Here is a 19,019-nt window from a genome sequence, read left to right on the forward strand (position 1 = left end):
ATTTTAGGCCCATCAAGTACCCAAGCCCCATGTGAAATTAGCAATAAGCTTGTGTCTTAGCATAGACCGATTGCCTGATACCCCCACTACAAATTGGACTGTGTGGAGGGTTCCTTACCCCTACACTGACTGCGAAAAAGTACAAAGAGGTTTGGAGCTATGGCAATGCAAGAAGATATTCAAGGCCAACACAATGTCAATGTAGTACAAGCAAATAGCCTAAGTTGAACCAAGATTGTGCAAGTAGAGGGGAGTACACTTTCCTATTTAATTTGGAAGCCCTGTACAACCTTTTGGAGACTTCTTGGTGGGTTTGTCTTTAGGACCGGCTTGTCCTCATTGAAAATGATGAATGGGAGACCTGAAAGCCCTGAGAGCAGATCATACAGTTATGAGTTTTTTCTGTCACCTTATATAAGGATTCTGCTCACAGTGGTACAAGATTGAGAACCAGTAGATAAACGTGAGCTACAACCTGCAGAAAAGTCCTGAATTCGGACAGAGACTAGTAACTTGTCACACGTTAGCGTCAGTATCCGTGTTTTACTTACCAGTCCCCGCACCGGATGTTTCCATGCAGGGCTGCATCCTCTGCTCTTAGCACTTCTGGATTCTTTGAGTTTGCAGTCATGTTCTGGTTTGAATTCCTGATTCTTTTATACTGCGTACCTTGACTCTGCCAGTGCCAATCCTGACTGATGAACGAGAGTGTTAATTTACCAGTTTGAAGCATGACATATGCAACAACATCGATGTTGCTGATACTTCAACTGGGGCCAGCCAACTTGGAGCAAAGCCAAAGGGCATGGGAAGCAGATGATGATTTGACACATAGTGCTTAACACACCATTGAATGTACAGAAAAAATACCACTGTGCACTGTGGTAGGCTGTAAATGAAGCAGGTTTTCTGTCTGTAACATCTCTAGCATAGTTACTTCTGAAAATCCCTTATATCTGAGGATCAGAATCTCCAGGGCCATGACACTAAGATTAGGACCACAAGGTTCTGATGTTGGAATGGACCCCAGGACAGAAAGTTTAAGAATTGATAGAATGTCTTCATATCACACTCGTTTTAGCCAGTCCAGTGCTTTGAGAATCGCTGGAGTTCCTAAACACCTGACATTTTTCAATACACTGGGAGACAGTGTAAGTGCATGACAGATAGTGTGGCCAGAATGTCCAGACAATCACCATTGTGTCAAAATCACAAATAGTGGCAAGGACCCCTGTTGTTTTGCCATGAAGTCCACTTTCAGGCGTCCCCAGTAGGATATGAAAGTTGGCCACCCAGATTTCAAATGCCAAGGATGCAAATCACCAACAGAGTATCGTCTGCCTTCTCTGTCCAATGGAAAATGAGGTCTGCTTCTGTCATTGCTAGAGGTCTGCGGGTGCCCACTTTATGGGCCCACCTCAGTATCTAACATTGACATGATGTGGCACATGACCTGAAATGTTATGAAGGTAAGATTCTCCAGCAGGCAGGATACCAGAGTCTGAGGCCCTTGATCCTTCTCCTGTAGAGAAAAAACCTCTGGAGAGCTGTATCGAATAGGAGCCATAGGAAGTACATACTCATGGTCAGAGTCAGAGATGACTTTGAGATATTATTATTATTATTATTATCATTTATTTGTTAGGCGCCACAAGATTTCCGCAGCGCCGTACACAGAGCAAACAGTAGACTATACAGGGTGGGACAGTACAGAATAATAAACAAAAATACCAATGCTTCAGAAACTCCAGGCTGGTTAATGCAGTAGAGGCGGAGTAGAAGAACAGGTGTGGAGACAAGAGGGAAGAAGGCCCTGCTCATACGAGCTTACATCCTAAGGGTGGGTGAACCGAAACAGACACAGTGGGAGAAAGTTGAAGTATGGGGAGGAGGACCGGGAGGAGAGAGGGTAGAACGTAAAGAGAAGATGCGGGTTAGGTAGAAGTTTGGTAGGCTTTGAGGAACAGGTGAGTTTTGAGTGCTCGTTTGAAGGAGCACAGATTAGGAGAGAGACAGATGGAGCGAGGGAGGTCGTTCCAGTGAAGGGGGGCAGCACGGGAGAAGTCTTGGATTCTGGAGTGGGAAGTGGTGATTAGAGTGGAGGAGAGGCGGTGGTCATTGGCTGAGCGTAGGGAGCGGGCAGGAGTATGAATGGAGAGGAGGTTGGAGATATAAGGGGCCGTAGACTGGGAATGTTCCCCACTTGCAACAAATTTGATCTAAACAAAGGTTGGCTAGGAAGGCAGTAACAGGAAATCATAAGAATTTCTGATTCCCCTCCCAGATAATAGGAGGGTAACTCTGAAGAGATGGTTTCTGTCAGGAAGGATTACTATTACTGCCTTCAGCCTACTTTTGGTGACAAATGGTATTAATAGAGCTTAAAGGTGCTGGAAACACCATTAACAGAATTCTTCAATCAGCCACTACTGACTGGTATAGTTTTAAAGGACTGGAAAAAATCATTTGCAGGCTGGAAACTACAGACTAGTGCTTCTGATCTTGGGTAAGGGGTATAGGAAATTGATGGAAAGTCTGTAGAAAAAATTATGGAATTTCTAAAATTCAACATTGCAAGATTCCTAAAGGTATGTATTTATTTGGAGGGGCTTATGTCACACTCCATGAAATACAAGAGTCTACTGGCCATTCTGGGAAAGTAGACAAGTATGTTAATGGAAATATAGTGTTACAATCATATCCATCTAAATTATTGTCTTAGTAAGGGGCTTTTTGCCTACTAAATTTGCTGAAGATTGTCAACTAAACTATGCTTCACGGAAGACATTGTATTCCAATGTTGTCCTAAATGAATAAAGTTTAAGTTCTAAGTTTAAAAAAAAAAAAATAGAAAGCTAAAATGATTGACAGGCGAAGCCACGCCTCCTCCGGGCGCTTCCTGTGACGTCAGGAGTCAGAGCAAGAGATAAAAACAACACAAGATGGCGGTGGTGTGTGCCCGGGGGTGAGCGGAGGTTGGAGGAGTAATTACCAGCGGGCGCTGTTCCGAGGCTGTGTGAGGACGTGAGTGCACTGAGCGGTATGTTATAGTGCGGTCACTACGCGTATGTACATCGCCGGTCTCATAAGCTCACACTTCGGTGTGTATTAGCAGCTCTCCATGCTGGGTGAGATGAGGGAAGCTGTTACAGACAGATCTGTTAAGTTTTAAGGTAGTGTTAATGTTCGCTTGGATCATCTTTAAAGTAACCTGATGATAGACATCTTTAAAGTATAGTGTGTATAATCCAAAGCACTATCTGCATTATGCAGATAAATACACACATACTGTCAGGGAGACAGACAGGCACACTGACAGCTAGAGGGAGAGAGAGTCTGGCGGGCAGGCACTGTCAGCTGGAGAGAGAGTCTGGCGGGCAGGCACTGACAGCTGGAGGGAGAGAGAGTCTGGCGGGCAGGCACTGACAGCTGGAGGGAGAGAGAGTCTGACGGGCAGGCACTGTCAGCTGGAGGGAGAGAGAGTCTGGCGGGCAGGCACTGTCAGCTGGAGGGAGAGAGAGTCTGGCGGGCAGGCACTGTCAGCTGGAGGGAGAGAGAGTCTGGCGGGCAGGCACTGTCAGCTGGAGGGAGAGAGAGTCTGGCGGGCAGGCACTGTCAGCTGGAGGGAGAGAGAGTCTGGCGGGCAGGCACTGTCAGCTGGAGGGAGAGAGTCTGGCGGGCAGGCACTGTCAGCTGGAGGGAGAGAGAGTCTGGCGGGCAGGCACTGTCAGCTGGAGGGAGAGAGAGTCTGGCGGGCAGGCACTGTCAGCTGGAGGGAGAGAGAGTCTGGCGGGCAGGCACTGTCAGCTGGAGGGAGAGAGAGTCTGGCGGGCAGGCACTGTCAGCTGGAGGGAGAGAGAGTCTGGCGGGCAGGCACTGTCAGCTGGAGGGAGAGAGAGTCTGGCGGGCAGGCACTGTCAGCTGGAGGGAGAGAGAGTCTGGCGGGCAGGCACTGTCAGCTGGAGGGAGAGAGAGTCTGGCGGGCAGGCACTGTCAGCTGGAGGGAGAGAGAGTCTGGCGGGCAGGCACTGTCAGCTGGAGGGAGAGAGAGTCTGGCGGGCAGGCACTGTCAGCTGGAGGGAGAGAGAGTCTGGCGGGCAGGCACTGTCAGCTGGAGGGAGAGAGAGTCTGGCGGGCAGGCACTGTCAGCTGGAGGGAGAGAGAGTCTGGCGGGCAGGCACTGTCAGCTGGAGGGAGAGAGAGTCTGGCGGGCAGGCACTGTCAGCTGGAGGGAGAGAGAGTCTGGCGGGCAGGCACTGTCAGCTGGAGGGAGAGAGAGTCTGGCGGGCAGGCACTGTCAGCTGGAGGGAGAGAGAGTCTGGCGGGCAGGCACTGTCAGCTGGAGGGAGAGAGAGTCTGGCGGGCAGGCACTGTCAGCTGGAGGGAGAGAGAGTCTGGCGGGCAGGCACTGTCAGCTGGAGGGAGAGAGAGTCTGGCGGGCAGGCACTGTCAGCTGGAGGGAGAGAGAGTCTGGCGGGCAGGCACTGTCAGCTGGAGGGAGAGAGAGAGGCGGGCAGGCACTGTCAGCTGGAGGGAGAGAGAGTCTGGCGGGCAGGCACTGTCAGCTGGAGGGAGAGAGAGTCTGGCGGGCAGGCACTGTCAGCTGGAGGGAGAGAGAGTCTGGCGGGCAGGCACTGTCAGCTGGAGGGAGAGAGAGTCTGGCGGGCAGGCACTGTCAGCTGGAGGGAGAGAGAGTCTGGCGGGCAGGCACTGTCAGCTGGAGGGAGAGAGAGTCTGGCGGGCAGGCACTGTCAGCTGGAGGGAGGGAGAGAGTCTGGCGGGCAGGCACTGTCAGCTAGAGGGAGGGAGAGAGAGTCTGGCGGGCAGGCACAGTCAGCTGGAGGGAGGGAGAGAGAGTCTGGCGGGCAGGCACTGTCAGCTGGAGGGAGAGAGAGTCTGGCGGGCAGGCACTGTCAGCTGGAGGGAGGGAGAGAGAGTCTGGCGGGCAGGCACTGTCAGCTGGTGGGAGAGAGAGTCTGGCGGGCAGGCACTGTCAGCTGGTGGGAGAGAGAGTCTGGCGGGCAGGCACTGTCAGCTGGTGGGAGAGAGAGTCTGGCGGGCAGGCACTGTCAGCTGGTGGGAGAGAGAGTCTGGCGGGCAGGCACTGTCAGCTGGTGGGAGAGAGAGTCTGGCGGGCAGGCACTGTCAGCTGGTGGGAGAGAGAGTCTGGCGGGCAGGCACTGTCAGCTGGAGGGAGAGAGAGTCTGGCGGGCAGGCACTGTCAGCTGGTGGGAGAGAGAGTCTGGCGGGCAGGCACTGTCAGCTGGTGGGAGAGAGAGTCTGGCGGGCAGGCACTGTCAGCTGGAGGGAGAGAGAGTCTGGCGGGCAGGCAGGCACTGTCAGCTGGAGGGAGAGAGAGTCTGGCGGGCAGGCAGGCACTGTCAGCTGGAGGGAGAGAGAGTCTGGCGGGCAGGCAGGCACTGTCAGCTGGAGGGAGAGAGAGTCTGGCGGGCAGGCAGGCACTGTCAGCTGGAGGGAGAGAGAGTCTGGCGGGCAGGCAGGCACTGTCAGCTGGAGGGAGAGAGTATGGCGGGCAGGCAGGCACTGTCAGCTGGAGGGAGAGTCTGGCAGGCAGGCACTGTCAGCTGGAGGGGGAGAGAGTCTGGCGGGCAGGCAGGCACTGTCAGCTGGAGGGAGAGAGAGTCTGGCAGGCAGGCACTGTCAGCTGGAGGGAGAGAGAGTCTGGCTGGCAGGCAGGCAAAAGTTTTGAGAATTACAAAAATATTGGTTTTCACAAAGTTTGCTGCTTCAGTGTTTTTAGACCTTTTTGACACATGTTGCTATGGTATACTGAAGTAAAATTATAAGCATTTCTTAAGTGTCAAAGGCTTTTATTGCCAATTACCGTATTTCCCCATGTATAAGGCGCTCCCATGTATAAGATGCACCTTAATTTTAGCCCCGAATTTTTTTTTTTAAAAAACATATTACGATAGCTGTCAAAAAAGGCAGGGAGAGTGTAATGGCCGGCTGCTCTGATTGTGATCAGAGCAGCCAGGCAGCACACTCTCCCTGCAATCGCTGCCACTGTGCCTCTGTCCCCCTCCTCCTGGATCCCTTCTGCCACTCTGCCTGTCCTCCACCTGCTGGATCCCCACTGCCACTCTGCCTGTCCTCCACCTGCTGGGTCCCCGCTGCCACTCTCTGCCTGTCCCCCACCTGCTTTTCCAGCATGATGGAGCACCTTCCCATAAGGCAAAAGTGATAACTAAGTGGCTCGGGTATCAAAACATCAAAATTTGGGGTCCATGGCCAGGAAACTCCCCAGACCTTAATCACATTGAGAACTTGTGGTCAATCCTCAAGAGGCGGGTAGACCAACAAAAACCCACAAATTCTGACAATATCCATGCATTGATCAGGCAAGAATGGACGGCCATCAGTCAGTATGTTGCCCAGAAGTTGAATGACAGCATGAGATGGAAGTACTAGAACATGAGGACATGCACTGAAACTGGAGGGAAGTAGGTTCAGAGTAAATTTGAGTAATAACTACTCCACAGAAAGGGTAGTGAATACGTGGAATTGCTTCCCATCAGAGGTGGTAGAGGCTAATACAGTAGAGCAGTTTAAACATGCTGGGGATAGACCAAAGAATAAAGGATCAAATCGTAATTAAGGTACTATAGGTTAATAAAAGAATGAGCAGACTAGATGGGCCAAGTGGTTCTTGTCTGCTGTCAAATTCTATGTTTCTGTGATCAACCACTTTGTATTTTTTTTTTTTTCTTTTTTACCCAGCTGGCCCTACACCGCATCAAGTAAGCATCAAAACCTATTTTTCTGTCTGTTCGAAATCCCAATCAGTTTTGCTGACCACACATACTGCAATTTCAGGCAGTTGAAATACAATACTGTGCAAAAGTTTTAGGCAGGTGTGGGAAATGCTGCATAGCAAGAATGCTTTCAAAAATAGAAGTTCTAATAGTTTATTTTTTATCAATTAGCAAAATGCAAAGTGAACGAACAGAAGAGAAATCTAATTCAACTTAATATTTAGTGTGACCACCCTTTGACTTCAAAACCGCATTAATGCACAAAATGTGTACACTTGCACACAGTTTTTGAAGGAACTCGGCAGGGACGTTGTTCCAAACCTCTTGGAGAACTCACCACAGAACTTCTGTGGATGTCGGCTTGCTCAAATCTTTCCGTCTCCATGTAATCCCAGACAGACTCTATGATGTTGAGATCAGGGGGCTGTATCATCACTTCCATAACTCCTTGTTCTTTATGATGAAGATAGTTCTTAATGACATTGGCTGTATGTTTGGGGTCCTTGTCCTACTCCAGGATAAAGTTGAAACCAACCAGATGCCTCCTTGATGGTATTGCATGATGGATAAGTACTTGCCTGTATTTCTCAGCATTGAGGATACCATTAATCCTGACCAAATCCCCAACTCCATTTGCTGAAATGTAGCCCCAAACTTGCAAGGAAAAACTGTGCACGTGAACCTAGAAGAATTGCTGCACTGATGCTGTTTTTGAAGGGAAAGAGGGGGGTCACACCAAATATTGATTTGATTTAGATTCCTCTTCTATTCGTTCGTAATTGATAAAAATAAATAATAACTTAGAACTTCTATTTTTGAAAGCACTCTTACTTTGCAGCATTTATCCCACACCTGCCTAAAACTTTTGTACATTATATCTTCCCAAAACAAATTCCATGCAGGAGAATAAGCTGATCATTGTCCTGCATATTGTCAATGAGGTCAAAACATTTGCTATTGGCCTGTGTTTATAGTCGTATTCTGACCAACACGTCTCACTGACTCCGGAAGAGATCTGTTTGCTTGGCCCGAGGTGAAGACTAGCCTGATCTCTTCCAGTTTGGCCACTTGTGTGCACCCAAATTGGACTCCTATCACCGCAGGATCGTACTCTGGCTGGTTTTAGATTTGCTCTGGCTCCCTATGTAGTCTAGTTAATTGTATTGGTGGCTGGATGTGGTCGTCAGTTTACTGTAGTCCAATCATCAAGCGCATTGTCCGAGTGTATTAAAACTGGCTGTGCATTTAGTGTATGGATACCTTTTACCCGTAACAACACACAAAGTGATGCACACTCACCCTACATTGACATAACTAGTAAGCAAAATGTAACTTCTATTGTAAGGAGGGTGCATTCTTTTAGGACTTGTTTTTCTAGCATTCTTGTAGTCTTTAGAAACTTCCAGATTTTCCTTAACAAGTTAGCTGTGAGGAAACCATGGCTGTATATGTTAATGATAACCTGAGACCATACTTGTCAATGGTGTGGTGGTTTTTTTTGGGTTTTTTTTTCGGTGGTTAAAGCGCTGATGTATTAATGTCTAAACGTAAAAAGGTGGTTGCAAGTAGAATAGCGCACACATGTCTGATTTAGTGATTGTTTATTTTTTCTATTAGGTTTTTTTCACGGAACCATTTTGCGTGACTCTTCTGGCAAAATCCTCATTCCGCCATTATGGATTGCAGATTTAGTTTATCCCACGCTGAGTGAACGAGGAGTCTGTATCGCCATGGAGAAGAAACGTAGAAAGAAATGAGCGCTGCACACCCTGGCTAATGACTTCTGGCATGCAGACTTTTTTGAACCCCTAAAACTATTTGTGGTTACTTGGGTGGACATTGTAAGCAACAACTCTGGTTCCTGAGCTCACCTACACGAACGCAGGCCGTGACTTCAACGTATGAATTTCACACCATATTTTATGAAGATGAGGCTTGCAAATTTCTGGCTCCGGTTGGTTGTGATTTTACTCTGTCTGAAGGAGCACCACAGCAAACAGCCGGCAAACTCCTCCCATGAGCCCGAATCCTGTAACGGCTGCTCCCATCTTACTCTGAGTATGGAGTTCTCTTCAACAGTGGTGGAGCATGGTGAGATTATTAATGAGTAGAATACATCTTCCAGACTCCCCCCACCCCCATCCACTAGTTGCACCAGCAAAATGCAGAAAGTAAAAATTAAACATTTGATTGAAAGGCAGATGAATATTACTGTTTTTTTTCTAATTAATAAAATAAAAGGCAATTATTAATATCCAATTATTGAAACCCAGAAAGATTGTTTACATGGGGAGAAATGTTTGCAATATGTAATTTTAACACATTGCACTTATTAGTGCTAGGTTCAGCAGCAAACTACAATGTACCATCTGCAGTGGTGGTTGCTTATCCAATATCACAGCAATGCCGACTGTATTAATTTAGGGGGGGATTCTTGTGTACCCTCAAGTCTCCATATTTCCCTGTCTTAAGTAGGGGGAGGGGTCTATCCATGGGAATCCTGTGATTCTGCTGTTTGGTAGGTGGGTGGTAACAGGGAAAATGCTTGTATCTAAAACCTTTCATTTATTGCCTATTGCAAAGTAAAAGTTAGAACACCGTATGAAGTCTTACCTAGAATACCAGTCGTCACTCCCTCTGTCATTTTAGTGCTTTACTATATAATGCCTTGTGCTGCTCTAAGTAATTAAAAAAAACAATGGGTGTTGATCGGTAGAGAGCATTAAATCCAATAAGGTGTTTATGCACAGTTCCCTCTCCTGGGTCTACTTCCTTCATAAGGAGAGAGCAGCGAGGCAGCTGACCTGTGAGCAAGCTCTCTACACCAGACTACTGTGCTTTCTTCTTGCTTTCTGTATACCTCTCCTGCTGCTGGAGAATAGAACGCATAAAACACACGCTGGATGTACTGCTCTCTCCAGAGTGAACAAGTTCACGCAGGGGCTAATTTATTGAGCTAACTACGTGTACACGAAGCAATACAATGTAATATAATCAAAGCAATAAAAGCTAAATTGTAAGGTTTATTGACAGGTCTTGTTTGACATAATAATGAAATCTGACCACTTCAAAATTGTATTTTTATCTCAAATATCACAAAACTAGATGACATTTTCTGCTCTACAGATTTAGAATGAATGACCTGGTTTTCTATACATATGATACAAACCATGATAGTAAAAAACATTTATTCAATTTAATGGAGCACTAAACCACAAAATTGAAATGTTCTAAACCTTGAAGGTAAAATAATTTAAAGCTCTGCTAAAATGTAAAGATGGGGTGACAGAGCATGGCAAGCATACTTCAGTAGAAACACTACAGTCATTTCCAGGAAGAATTATTCAGCTCAAGAATACAGTCTTTGATATAGATTAATGCCAAATAGGGGCTTCACTTGCTCTTCAAAATTATACCATAGGTTACATGATTGCTTTGTAGTAAATGACACACATTACAGCATTGCGTTGGTGTAATTGTTCCAGTGCATGTGTTGAACTAACTTTAAATAACACATTTACCTTATAATACAACATAAGCTTATATTGAAATTGATTCAAGATTGCCACTTTGGGTTTTCAGAAATCTCCATCTGAGTTCACTTTAGTTATTTTACACCTGGTTAGCAAAGCTTAAAGTTCTTTGATCTTTAATATGCGGATGGCGCTTTTAAATAAAGGCTCTGAGCTCTCGGCTACCCACGTGTGGTGCAATGTATTCTAATTGTTTGTGCATATGGTATTTAGGCTGCAGCATTATTCTTATTTTTGCTGTATATGTCCTCACTGACCCAGCTTCATTTATTTCCAGAATACATTGTGGCATTCAATGGCTACTTCACAGCGAACACTCGTAGCAAGTTTATTACCAGTGCGCTGAAGAGCAGAGGTATAAAGGATTGGAGGATTGTACCGAGGAATAACCCAGCCAGTGATTACCCCAGTGACTTTGAGTTGATTGAGATCAAGAGTGGACAAAGAGATGGAGTGCTGACACTAGAAGACCACCCTAACATCAAGCGCGTCACCCCTCAGAAACGCGTCTTCCGCTCCCTCAAGTTTGCCGACAGTAAGTTTCTAGGCCATATAGCATCTTGCATCAACTGGACAAAGTGCCAACAAAATCCCTATGTTAACGGTCTGTTAAAGTGATAAGTCAGATTTCACATTCCTCTCCCAATTATTTCTTCATTCTTCATTGGGTTTTGTACTGTTATGCACAGGATCCCTAACCTGTTACTGGAAAGGTTTATGATAAATAGGAGGTGTTCCTTTTTAAAATTCCAGGTTGGGAAGGGCGGGAGCCTGATGAAGTGCAAAGTGTTTCTTATTTGCATGTGACACATTTTCTGAAAAGAAAACCCATCTGTTTCGTCTTCTCTTTGTTCAGCTGGCAGCAGCTCCATTCCACATCAGTAGCTCCCTGCCCTTTGGATGCAGTCCCTACCTCCCACATAACTTAAACTGCAGCACCTAAGTGACAACGTCAACCAAAGTCTGTGATCTTTACTGGGTGGGCACGTTCCACTAGTAGCCATAGGATTAATAGAGACGCAGCTGAGTGCTGCAAGATGTAGCGTTCTAGACTGGATTGATACTGAATTGTTGTTTTTTTTTCTCTTTCCTACCATTGTTTCTGTTATGATTTTGTAGAAGGGCAATCACTGCAGCTGGTTATACCATCATGTACATGAGGGATTAATTGTAGATTTGTGGAATGTTGGAAAGCTTAAGTATGCATCATAAATGAATAAGCCATTCTTGCAGAACAGAGTATGGTAAAGGCTCTGAGATCTAACACAATACATGTTGCTGTGATTTTCAGACTACATGCAGTCTGTAGGCCCCTAGAGTCTCTGTTCAGCTTGCCACAGCTGTGAAGACTCTGTTCCTGCAGCATATTTTGTTCTGCAATGTAAGCAGCTTACCAGACCCAGAAAAAGTTTTCCTATTTAGTTATTTGAGGAAGATTTCTGTAACCATACAGCATTTAGTCTATGATGTCAGACCTCTAGAGTAAGCTGTAAGGGTCATGGTGCCAGGCATTCTGTTTCTTTTTATATATCCCCCTTCTGGTTAGGGTGTTCATTTACAAGCCATGCCCAATTTTACCATGGCAGCCAAGAAATGACTGTTGGTGCATACAATTTTGCACCAATCGTCTCTTTAAAGGAACCCTAACATTTTTTTTATTTCATGAATATAAACCTGTTTATGTTTTTATATTTACTCCTAATGGTCTTGTTGGACAACATAGTTTGTGCTGATGCTTTAAAGTATACTTGCAAAGTGCACAATTTACTGCAGTTCCATTGTTTGCCTTCACCTCCTCAGAATCGCTGTCTCTTGCAGAGCTCTGCTGTCAATCTTATTGAGGTGTCCTAAATTGCCCTGTTTATGCTGGCTGTCTTGCTGCTAACCATGGATGTGGCATATAGTGTTGCTTGTTCACGTGGCTGTGCCTCATGAGTAGTGTATCAAAGCCCTGGCTGTAGTGGTTACTTCAATTATCACATTGTCGTGCCTATCTTTGGTAGGCATGGAGTAAACTTTCTCCGTTTGAGGCACCCTTAGGGTCACCATAATTTTTTCCAAGGCATCCCTAAGCCAAAATAATTACCGGGTAGTTGGAGCCTATATACGTCTTCTGTTATTTTGCCCCTTTCACCATCTCACTGTCGTCCCCCCCCCCCCCCCCCTTCACCATCTCACTGTCCTGTCCCCCTTCTCCTTTCCTTTACTTACCTCCTTTCCTCATTTTCTGCTGTCGTCTTTACTGATGTCCTCTCTATTGGAGGAGCAATCGGCGATGGGGATAGGCAAGTTTTTTTTGTTGTTTTTTTTCTTTTGCAACGGCGGCTGCGGCACCCCCTATGATACACTTTGGGAACCGCTGGTCTAGGTCAAAGATTCTGATTCCTGCCACTTGGAACAACTCCGGAGATGTTCCATCAGGGCTGGGCAAATCCAAGGGGCCTGGTGGCCAATTTATCTAAAAATTCCTGTTGTCTCAACTTTTGGTTGATCTTTCTATGGACAATGCATGTTTACCTATGCTCATTAACAGATCCTGCTGGCTTCTAGAGGATTTCTGCATCTCCTACTAGGCTATTAGGATGCAGCTTATATAACCACGCAGCGTATACCACAGGACTGAAACGTCTAAATTGGTAAAGGAAGGATGTGACTGAATAAATCTTTTAATACAATGCTGTCTAATATGTTAGTATTATATAAATAGACCAAAGTTAATGAGAGAGGGAACATCCCATGTACTGGCAAGATAATATTCACGGGGTGTTTGAAGCAGCTTCATTGAAAAAATGAAGCTATAAAGAAATAAAACTGACTGTTGTGCTAAGGTTCTTGTAGACACAGTGGAACTGCACAAGCAGCTAGATCTGAGTTGCATTTTATTTTTGCAAAATTTATTACTGAACACATCCCTTTACTGAAAAGCACAATGTTATAAGAGAGAAATGTCTATTCTACACAGGTATAGGTTTGAGAATTGTCTCTCTGGGGTTCTCAATGAATCTTAACAAAATAAATGATTAGTGGTAATCCACCCCTTTTCAGTTGTTCATGTATAAGGCACCACAAGGGTCCTGCAGTGCTGTTATGTCGTCCTGTCTATTGCATAATAGATCAAACTCCTATGCGTGTAGTTCTGAACCATTTGTGCATTTATACAAACTTTATATAAACTGGATGTTCATTTCCTTGGTTTGAATATGCTAATTTTGAAAGTAGTATTGCAGTGTACTTCAGAGTTAGCAGAGGCAAGTTAGTGCAGCACCGTGAGCAATGAGTTTCTGCTGCACAAAGGTTCAGTATCTGGAGTTAATTATATTTTTGCAAGTTGGTGTTATCTGAGCTAATGACTCCGGCTCTTTTCACCACTGCCACAAGTCTACATGGCTTTTAGGTGTTGCTGGGCATTTGCTTTTTCTCTCCCTGTCATTCTCCCTGACTTTACCTTAAGTAACAGCATTGATTGGTGTATATGAACCAAAATTTACAATAGCATTTACCTATCTGACTGCAAAGTGTGCACTTTCCTGATCCATAGTCACATCTCCAATGAGCTAAACCTATTCCTTTATTAAATCGTTAGAGTAGCGCTTAGGCTTTGTAGCCGTGTCGTTGCATGTGATATTAGGCATTGATGCAACTAGCCTAGTTATAGGTGGGTCAGTCTTAGCAGCTGGTCTAACTTGCCATCCAGTTATAGGAGTGAGTCATGGTCCAGGGCTGGATATAGTGTTGCAGTTTACACCAAAATGTTGTGTCCAAAGCTCAGTACAGACACATTCAAGAATCATTCTAGAGCTTAAAATGTTTTTACACGAAGTCTATCAATGTACAAGTACTGATCTAGCCAAATGTTTAAATGATCCTTTAGGGTAGAACATTGTAAGAAGTGCCTCCTAGCACCCGTACTTCTCCATCCCTGAAGTGTTGGGGCTCTCCTTTGTGACACCCATCCTGTTGTGCTAATAGGGTAAACAAATTGAGCTCCCACAAAGCTTGATAGTCTACTGCAAATCATCCCCTCCAACAGAATAAAGTTTGCAATACCAGTGAAGGGACACCGCTCAGAGATGGAGGATATGTTTTAAAAGAAACCCCAAAATGGTGAAATTATCCTTTAATGTTAAACCCTTCTGTCCTCCAACTAGCAGGACGGCACTGTTCAGGTCTGCGGATGTTTAGAAGGTACTCGCTCATCTTGCACCTCTTGGGTTTTATCATGTGTGCTCTCGACTCGTGATGAACCCCATCGGTGCTATCGGCACATAAAATAAGCACTGATGTTTTGGAAGCTATTAATTTCAAACTTCCTCTGTCAGCTGTGTCGGGGACAGTTGGCTCATGCAGAGGCACTGGGCATGTTTGGACTGTTGCGCATCTCCTGAATGGGAGCGTGCACATATATTGGACCCCTTCCATTGCCCTTGCTTGGGAGAAAGGTAGGGGTTCATATTAAACATTTATGAACAGTGATTTGGCAGGTGACTCATCTGTGTTTAATATTTTTAGAATTGTATGTATTCAGTATTTAAATGAAGTGTAAATATTCTGTTACAATAAACGTCAGTTGAAGTTTCTATAAATAATATTTATATAATCGTCAGGTTGTAGTTCTGTTGCTACCAATAATTAGTCCCCTGTGTGCAGCTTTACAAGCACTCCGAAATGTAACTACTGATGATGTAGAACCTACTGGTCAGGAGCAGTCTGCCCGATTATGATTTATTAACACTTTTGGAGGATGAACATTGCCTACTATGTTGTCAGGATTAATTGTGTGTTTTAGGGGGAAAAAATACTTGTTTTGAAATCCTTGTTAGACTAGTGGTGGTATACTGCTTTTTTTTTGTTCACTTTTATAAAGGGAGCCACTTACTGATCTATCCTGTATCCAGATATTTTACATAAGTCTCTTTGTGATCTTACTTGCTTCAGAAAGTACTTTTCCTTTTACTGTTATAAGGTCTTTATACAGTGCTAAACACTCTGGAGCCTACTGCATGTATGTGCATAAAAATAAACTGGCATCTGACTTTTGGAAATCATTTCTGTTGTCCCTTGATGCACACAAGTTTTTTCTGGCTTCTAAATTTTCCATTATTCTACCTTGGTTTGTCCAACCCCGTAGGTTTACTTTTGTTGCAGACTCCTACAGAACATCTACTCCTACTCAAAGGTACCTTTTATTCTCCTCTTCATTAGGTGATCCTTCCGCCCCCTGCAACGAGACAAAGTGGAGTCAGAAGTGGCAGTCATCCCGTCCACTCAAAAGGACCAGCCTGTCCCTCAGCTCAGGATTTTGGCACGCAACTGGAAGACACTCTAGCCGACGGCTCCTAAGAGCCATACCACGCCAAGTGGCTCAAACTCTGCAGGCTGATGTACTCTGGCAGCTGGGATACACAGGTACACCTCGGACCACAATAACATTTTCACAAGGCATACTGTCTTCTGTAGTTTAGTCTACTGGTTTTATGAGTGGGCATGACATAATTAGTTCACCAACTGTATCATGGGTAGAGATACTTCACAATTAAATACCTAGATCACATCAGAGATGTGTAAAATGACGACCTTTTGTAAATGCTGGATAATGATTCCTTTGGCAGAGTTTTCAATGAGGAGCAGTTCTGTATCTATTGTACAGTCATCAGGAGAGTTCATACAAGACACTGTTTTCTTTGAAGGACCCCACTTTGATCTGCGTTTTGAATACTCTAACACATTTTCTTTTTTTATTCCCACTGTATTTGTGTAATGGAAATATTTTAAGGTGAATGTAAAATATGCCTAATATAGGAGCAGTGTATAGTGAGCTCTGTAAGTAGAATTGTTTATGCCTTTATTAAAGCTAGAACTCCATTCTCTTTGGCGTCTTCCCCATATTCCTTTCTTCACGTTCAAGAACCAAGCTCAGATTTGTTAACCTATAACAATAGTGACCTATTGATGATGATGATTTTGTTTTTAACGATGGTCCAAGTTTGGTTATGGCTTGCACAGAGGTTGCATAGGTCAATGTCTAGCATATGTTTTACCCATTACTAGGGACAATTAAGTAAAACTTTTTTTGGGAGACTACAGTGCCTCTTGCCAAATGCTCTGTGTAAAGCATTGTATACACAATGTAATAGCATGGCATGGTGTGACAGAAAGCACTTTTCTGTAATACGTTGGGTAAATAAAGCTTTCATTCTTTCATTCTTTATGTAATATGAAACTTCTGATGCTGTATTATAGAAATTCAAAATGTAGTCTTGATATTTTTAGTGGTTGACGCTCTCAATTAGTAAGTTCTCCCAGGACAGTATATAATAACACACAAGTGATGCACAGCTTTGTTTGTTATACTTCTGACCCCATATGGACTCAGCGGGACAGGAGGGAATAATGGAGGTTTTGTGATCTGCACCACAGTTGTCCTTATAGGTCTTATTCGCCATCAAGTTTTCATCCTCATTTTGTTTGGTCTTTCCCTAAAACAGGTAGTAACGTAAGAGTTGCCGTTTTTGATACTGGATTAAGCGAGAAACACCCACACTTTAAAAACGTAAAGGAACGAACCAACTGGACCAATGAGAAAACCTTAGACGATGGTGAGTAGGGGACGGGGTCAAAGAACTTAAACTTTCTAAAAGAGAGATGGCAGTGTCATGCAAAGTACTTGTGATATATTCCATCTTGTGCACATGCTCTTGGTTTTTAAGAGTAGCACCTTTTTTAATAAAGATGCTTGACAAAGATCTCCTGGGGAGGGGGAAGAAAACCTAATTCTAAATCTTATAGAAGCCTAATACCACATGTCCTAAATTTGGAAAGATCGAAGCCAAGTTAGGGCTTGGCATAGTTTTAAACTTAAAACCTGTAAACCTCCCGTACTTTACACCAGTGCATGTGCTCTCCCTCTTTTCATGGATACATCTGGGTCACCCCTTGTGTTTTTGAAAGTGTCATGGGTAGACACTGATAACTTTGACATGGGCCAGCCATTGTAGTTGAAATGTCTAGAATTTCAAGAAGTTAGTTTATATGTGAACTTGACTGTCTGTCTGGTCTTGTAGAAGGTGTAAGTAACATTGAATTGAGGAGTCACAAGTTGATGTGTAGGAGTTATGCAGCTCTTGCTTCTGTATAAACTTTGTGTGTCTGCTTTTAAAGGACTTGGACACGGGACGTTTGTGGCAGGTGTCATTGCCAGTATGAGAGAATGCCAAGGATTTGCCCCAGACTCTGAGTTGCACATATACCGGGTCTTCACCAATAACCAGGTATGTTCTTTGCTTAGGTCTTTATTCTTGAACGCCATTTGCATGGATAAGGGACATGGTCTTTAATCCCAAGTTTCCAGTTGGAAATGTTGGCACGCACACTCCTGTGACACAGCCCCACAATGATGAACTCAAGTCAGCTACTTACTGTGGCACCTCCCCACCAGGGGAATGTATCCATCCCCATTGCATCCAACGCTCCACCAGGACACCCCACAAGCAGGCACAGCTGTTAATTTGAATGCATATGTTGTAGGAAAGTGTTTGGTTTTTTTGTTTTTTCAGACTTTCAGTAACTTATTTTAGAAGCGTGCATATAGTCTAAATATTTTAAAATGTGAGCAATTAAAGCCTATTTGAAATAAAAGTGTATCCATTAATGAGCTGATTAATATGCATGAACTACCTGGCGAGTTTATCACGCTTCTGTAGCAAGTTACCATGTTAAGGGGAGGGGCTTCTTTAAACAATCAGCCTGTGACTGAGAGCTAGGCAGTCTTGCTTTGCTTAAATTCATTGTTTGGATTGGTTGATTTATAGAGGGGCGGGGATTTCACTACCACTCCAATGCCTAGGTGTCCGATTGTTTGACCTATATCTTGATCCCTTCAGTACACTGTGGGAGGAGCTTCAGCTGTCTGTAGTGCAGGGCATAGATAATACTGTGTATTTTAACAGAATTGCTGTGGAATGCCAGAGTAACACTGAACAATGTATATTATATTTATGGGTCATGTGTGAAATGTTGGGGCTTGGTAATCCTTTAAGCTGCTAGAATATGTGATGAAGTTGTCTTGGCACTTGCATGTAATGTCATGAAGGAGACACTGCCAGCGATTGTTTGCATAAAGTTAACTCTTAAGTGGTGTAGTAAATTTATGGTGATGTGTCCACTCATACCCATAAACTGCTATTATACAAGTTAAAGCCTAGAAGCCTGTGTTCTAGGTGTTTTGTTTCGATCATAGTGCAATACTGTTCACGATATACAATCTGATATAACGTCCTTCCCTTATCGATACCAGATTAGTATGGAGCAAACTGGTTACCATTCCTACTAACAGAATAACACTCTGCCGATAAAGCTGTTGGCTAAACCCTTCATGACTGGGGGCATTTCATACCTTTTGCGATCAGACTGCATTACACAGTTTTACTATGTGTTGGATGAACAAGATTAATTTTTATCTCACCCCCCTCCTGCCCACCCACATTGCTTTTGGTAGCATCATGAATAAATGTGTTCTGGGTGCAAATTACAACCAGGGAGCCTCTGCTCTCTCCTATTGTCACCATGGATAGACTTACTGTAACTTAGATCTCACAGCAGACCTCTCAGACAATGTTGGATATCTGTGCTGATGGGTCTCTTGCTGCAGCCAGGGCACCTGTATGCTGGGGTGAGAAAGTCAGGACTTCCTGTGCTCTGGGATAGCCTGCAC

The 19,019-nt window shown here is 44.4% G+C and overlaps 1 protein-coding gene across 1 annotated transcript in view; it reads left to right on the top strand.

Annotated features, from left to right (window-relative positions):
- Positions 1 to 2,905: 2,905 nt before the first annotated feature.
- The window catches only part of MBTPS1 (membrane bound transcription factor peptidase, site 1), a 36,499-nt gene continuing 20,385 nt past the window's right edge, over positions 2,906 to 19,019 (top strand). The window contains exons 1-6 of the mRNA XM_075188887.1: positions 2,906 to 3,040; positions 8,394 to 8,867; positions 10,587 to 10,844; positions 15,512 to 15,715; positions 16,795 to 16,905; positions 17,468 to 17,577. Coding sequence (XP_075044988.1) covers positions 8,678 to 8,867; positions 10,587 to 10,844; positions 15,512 to 15,715; positions 16,795 to 16,905; positions 17,468 to 17,577 — 873 coding nt within the window. The 5' untranslated portion in view covers positions 2,906 to 3,040; positions 8,394 to 8,677. The remainder of the gene's footprint in view (positions 3,041 to 8,393; positions 8,868 to 10,586; positions 10,845 to 15,511; positions 15,716 to 16,794; positions 16,906 to 17,467; positions 17,578 to 19,019) is intronic.

This window comes from Mixophyes fleayi, chromosome 10, assembly GCF_038048845.1.
Source record: "Mixophyes fleayi isolate aMixFle1 chromosome 10, aMixFle1.hap1, whole genome shotgun sequence".
NCBI classification, from domain to species: Eukaryota; Metazoa; Chordata; class Amphibia; order Anura; family Limnodynastidae; genus Mixophyes; species Mixophyes fleayi.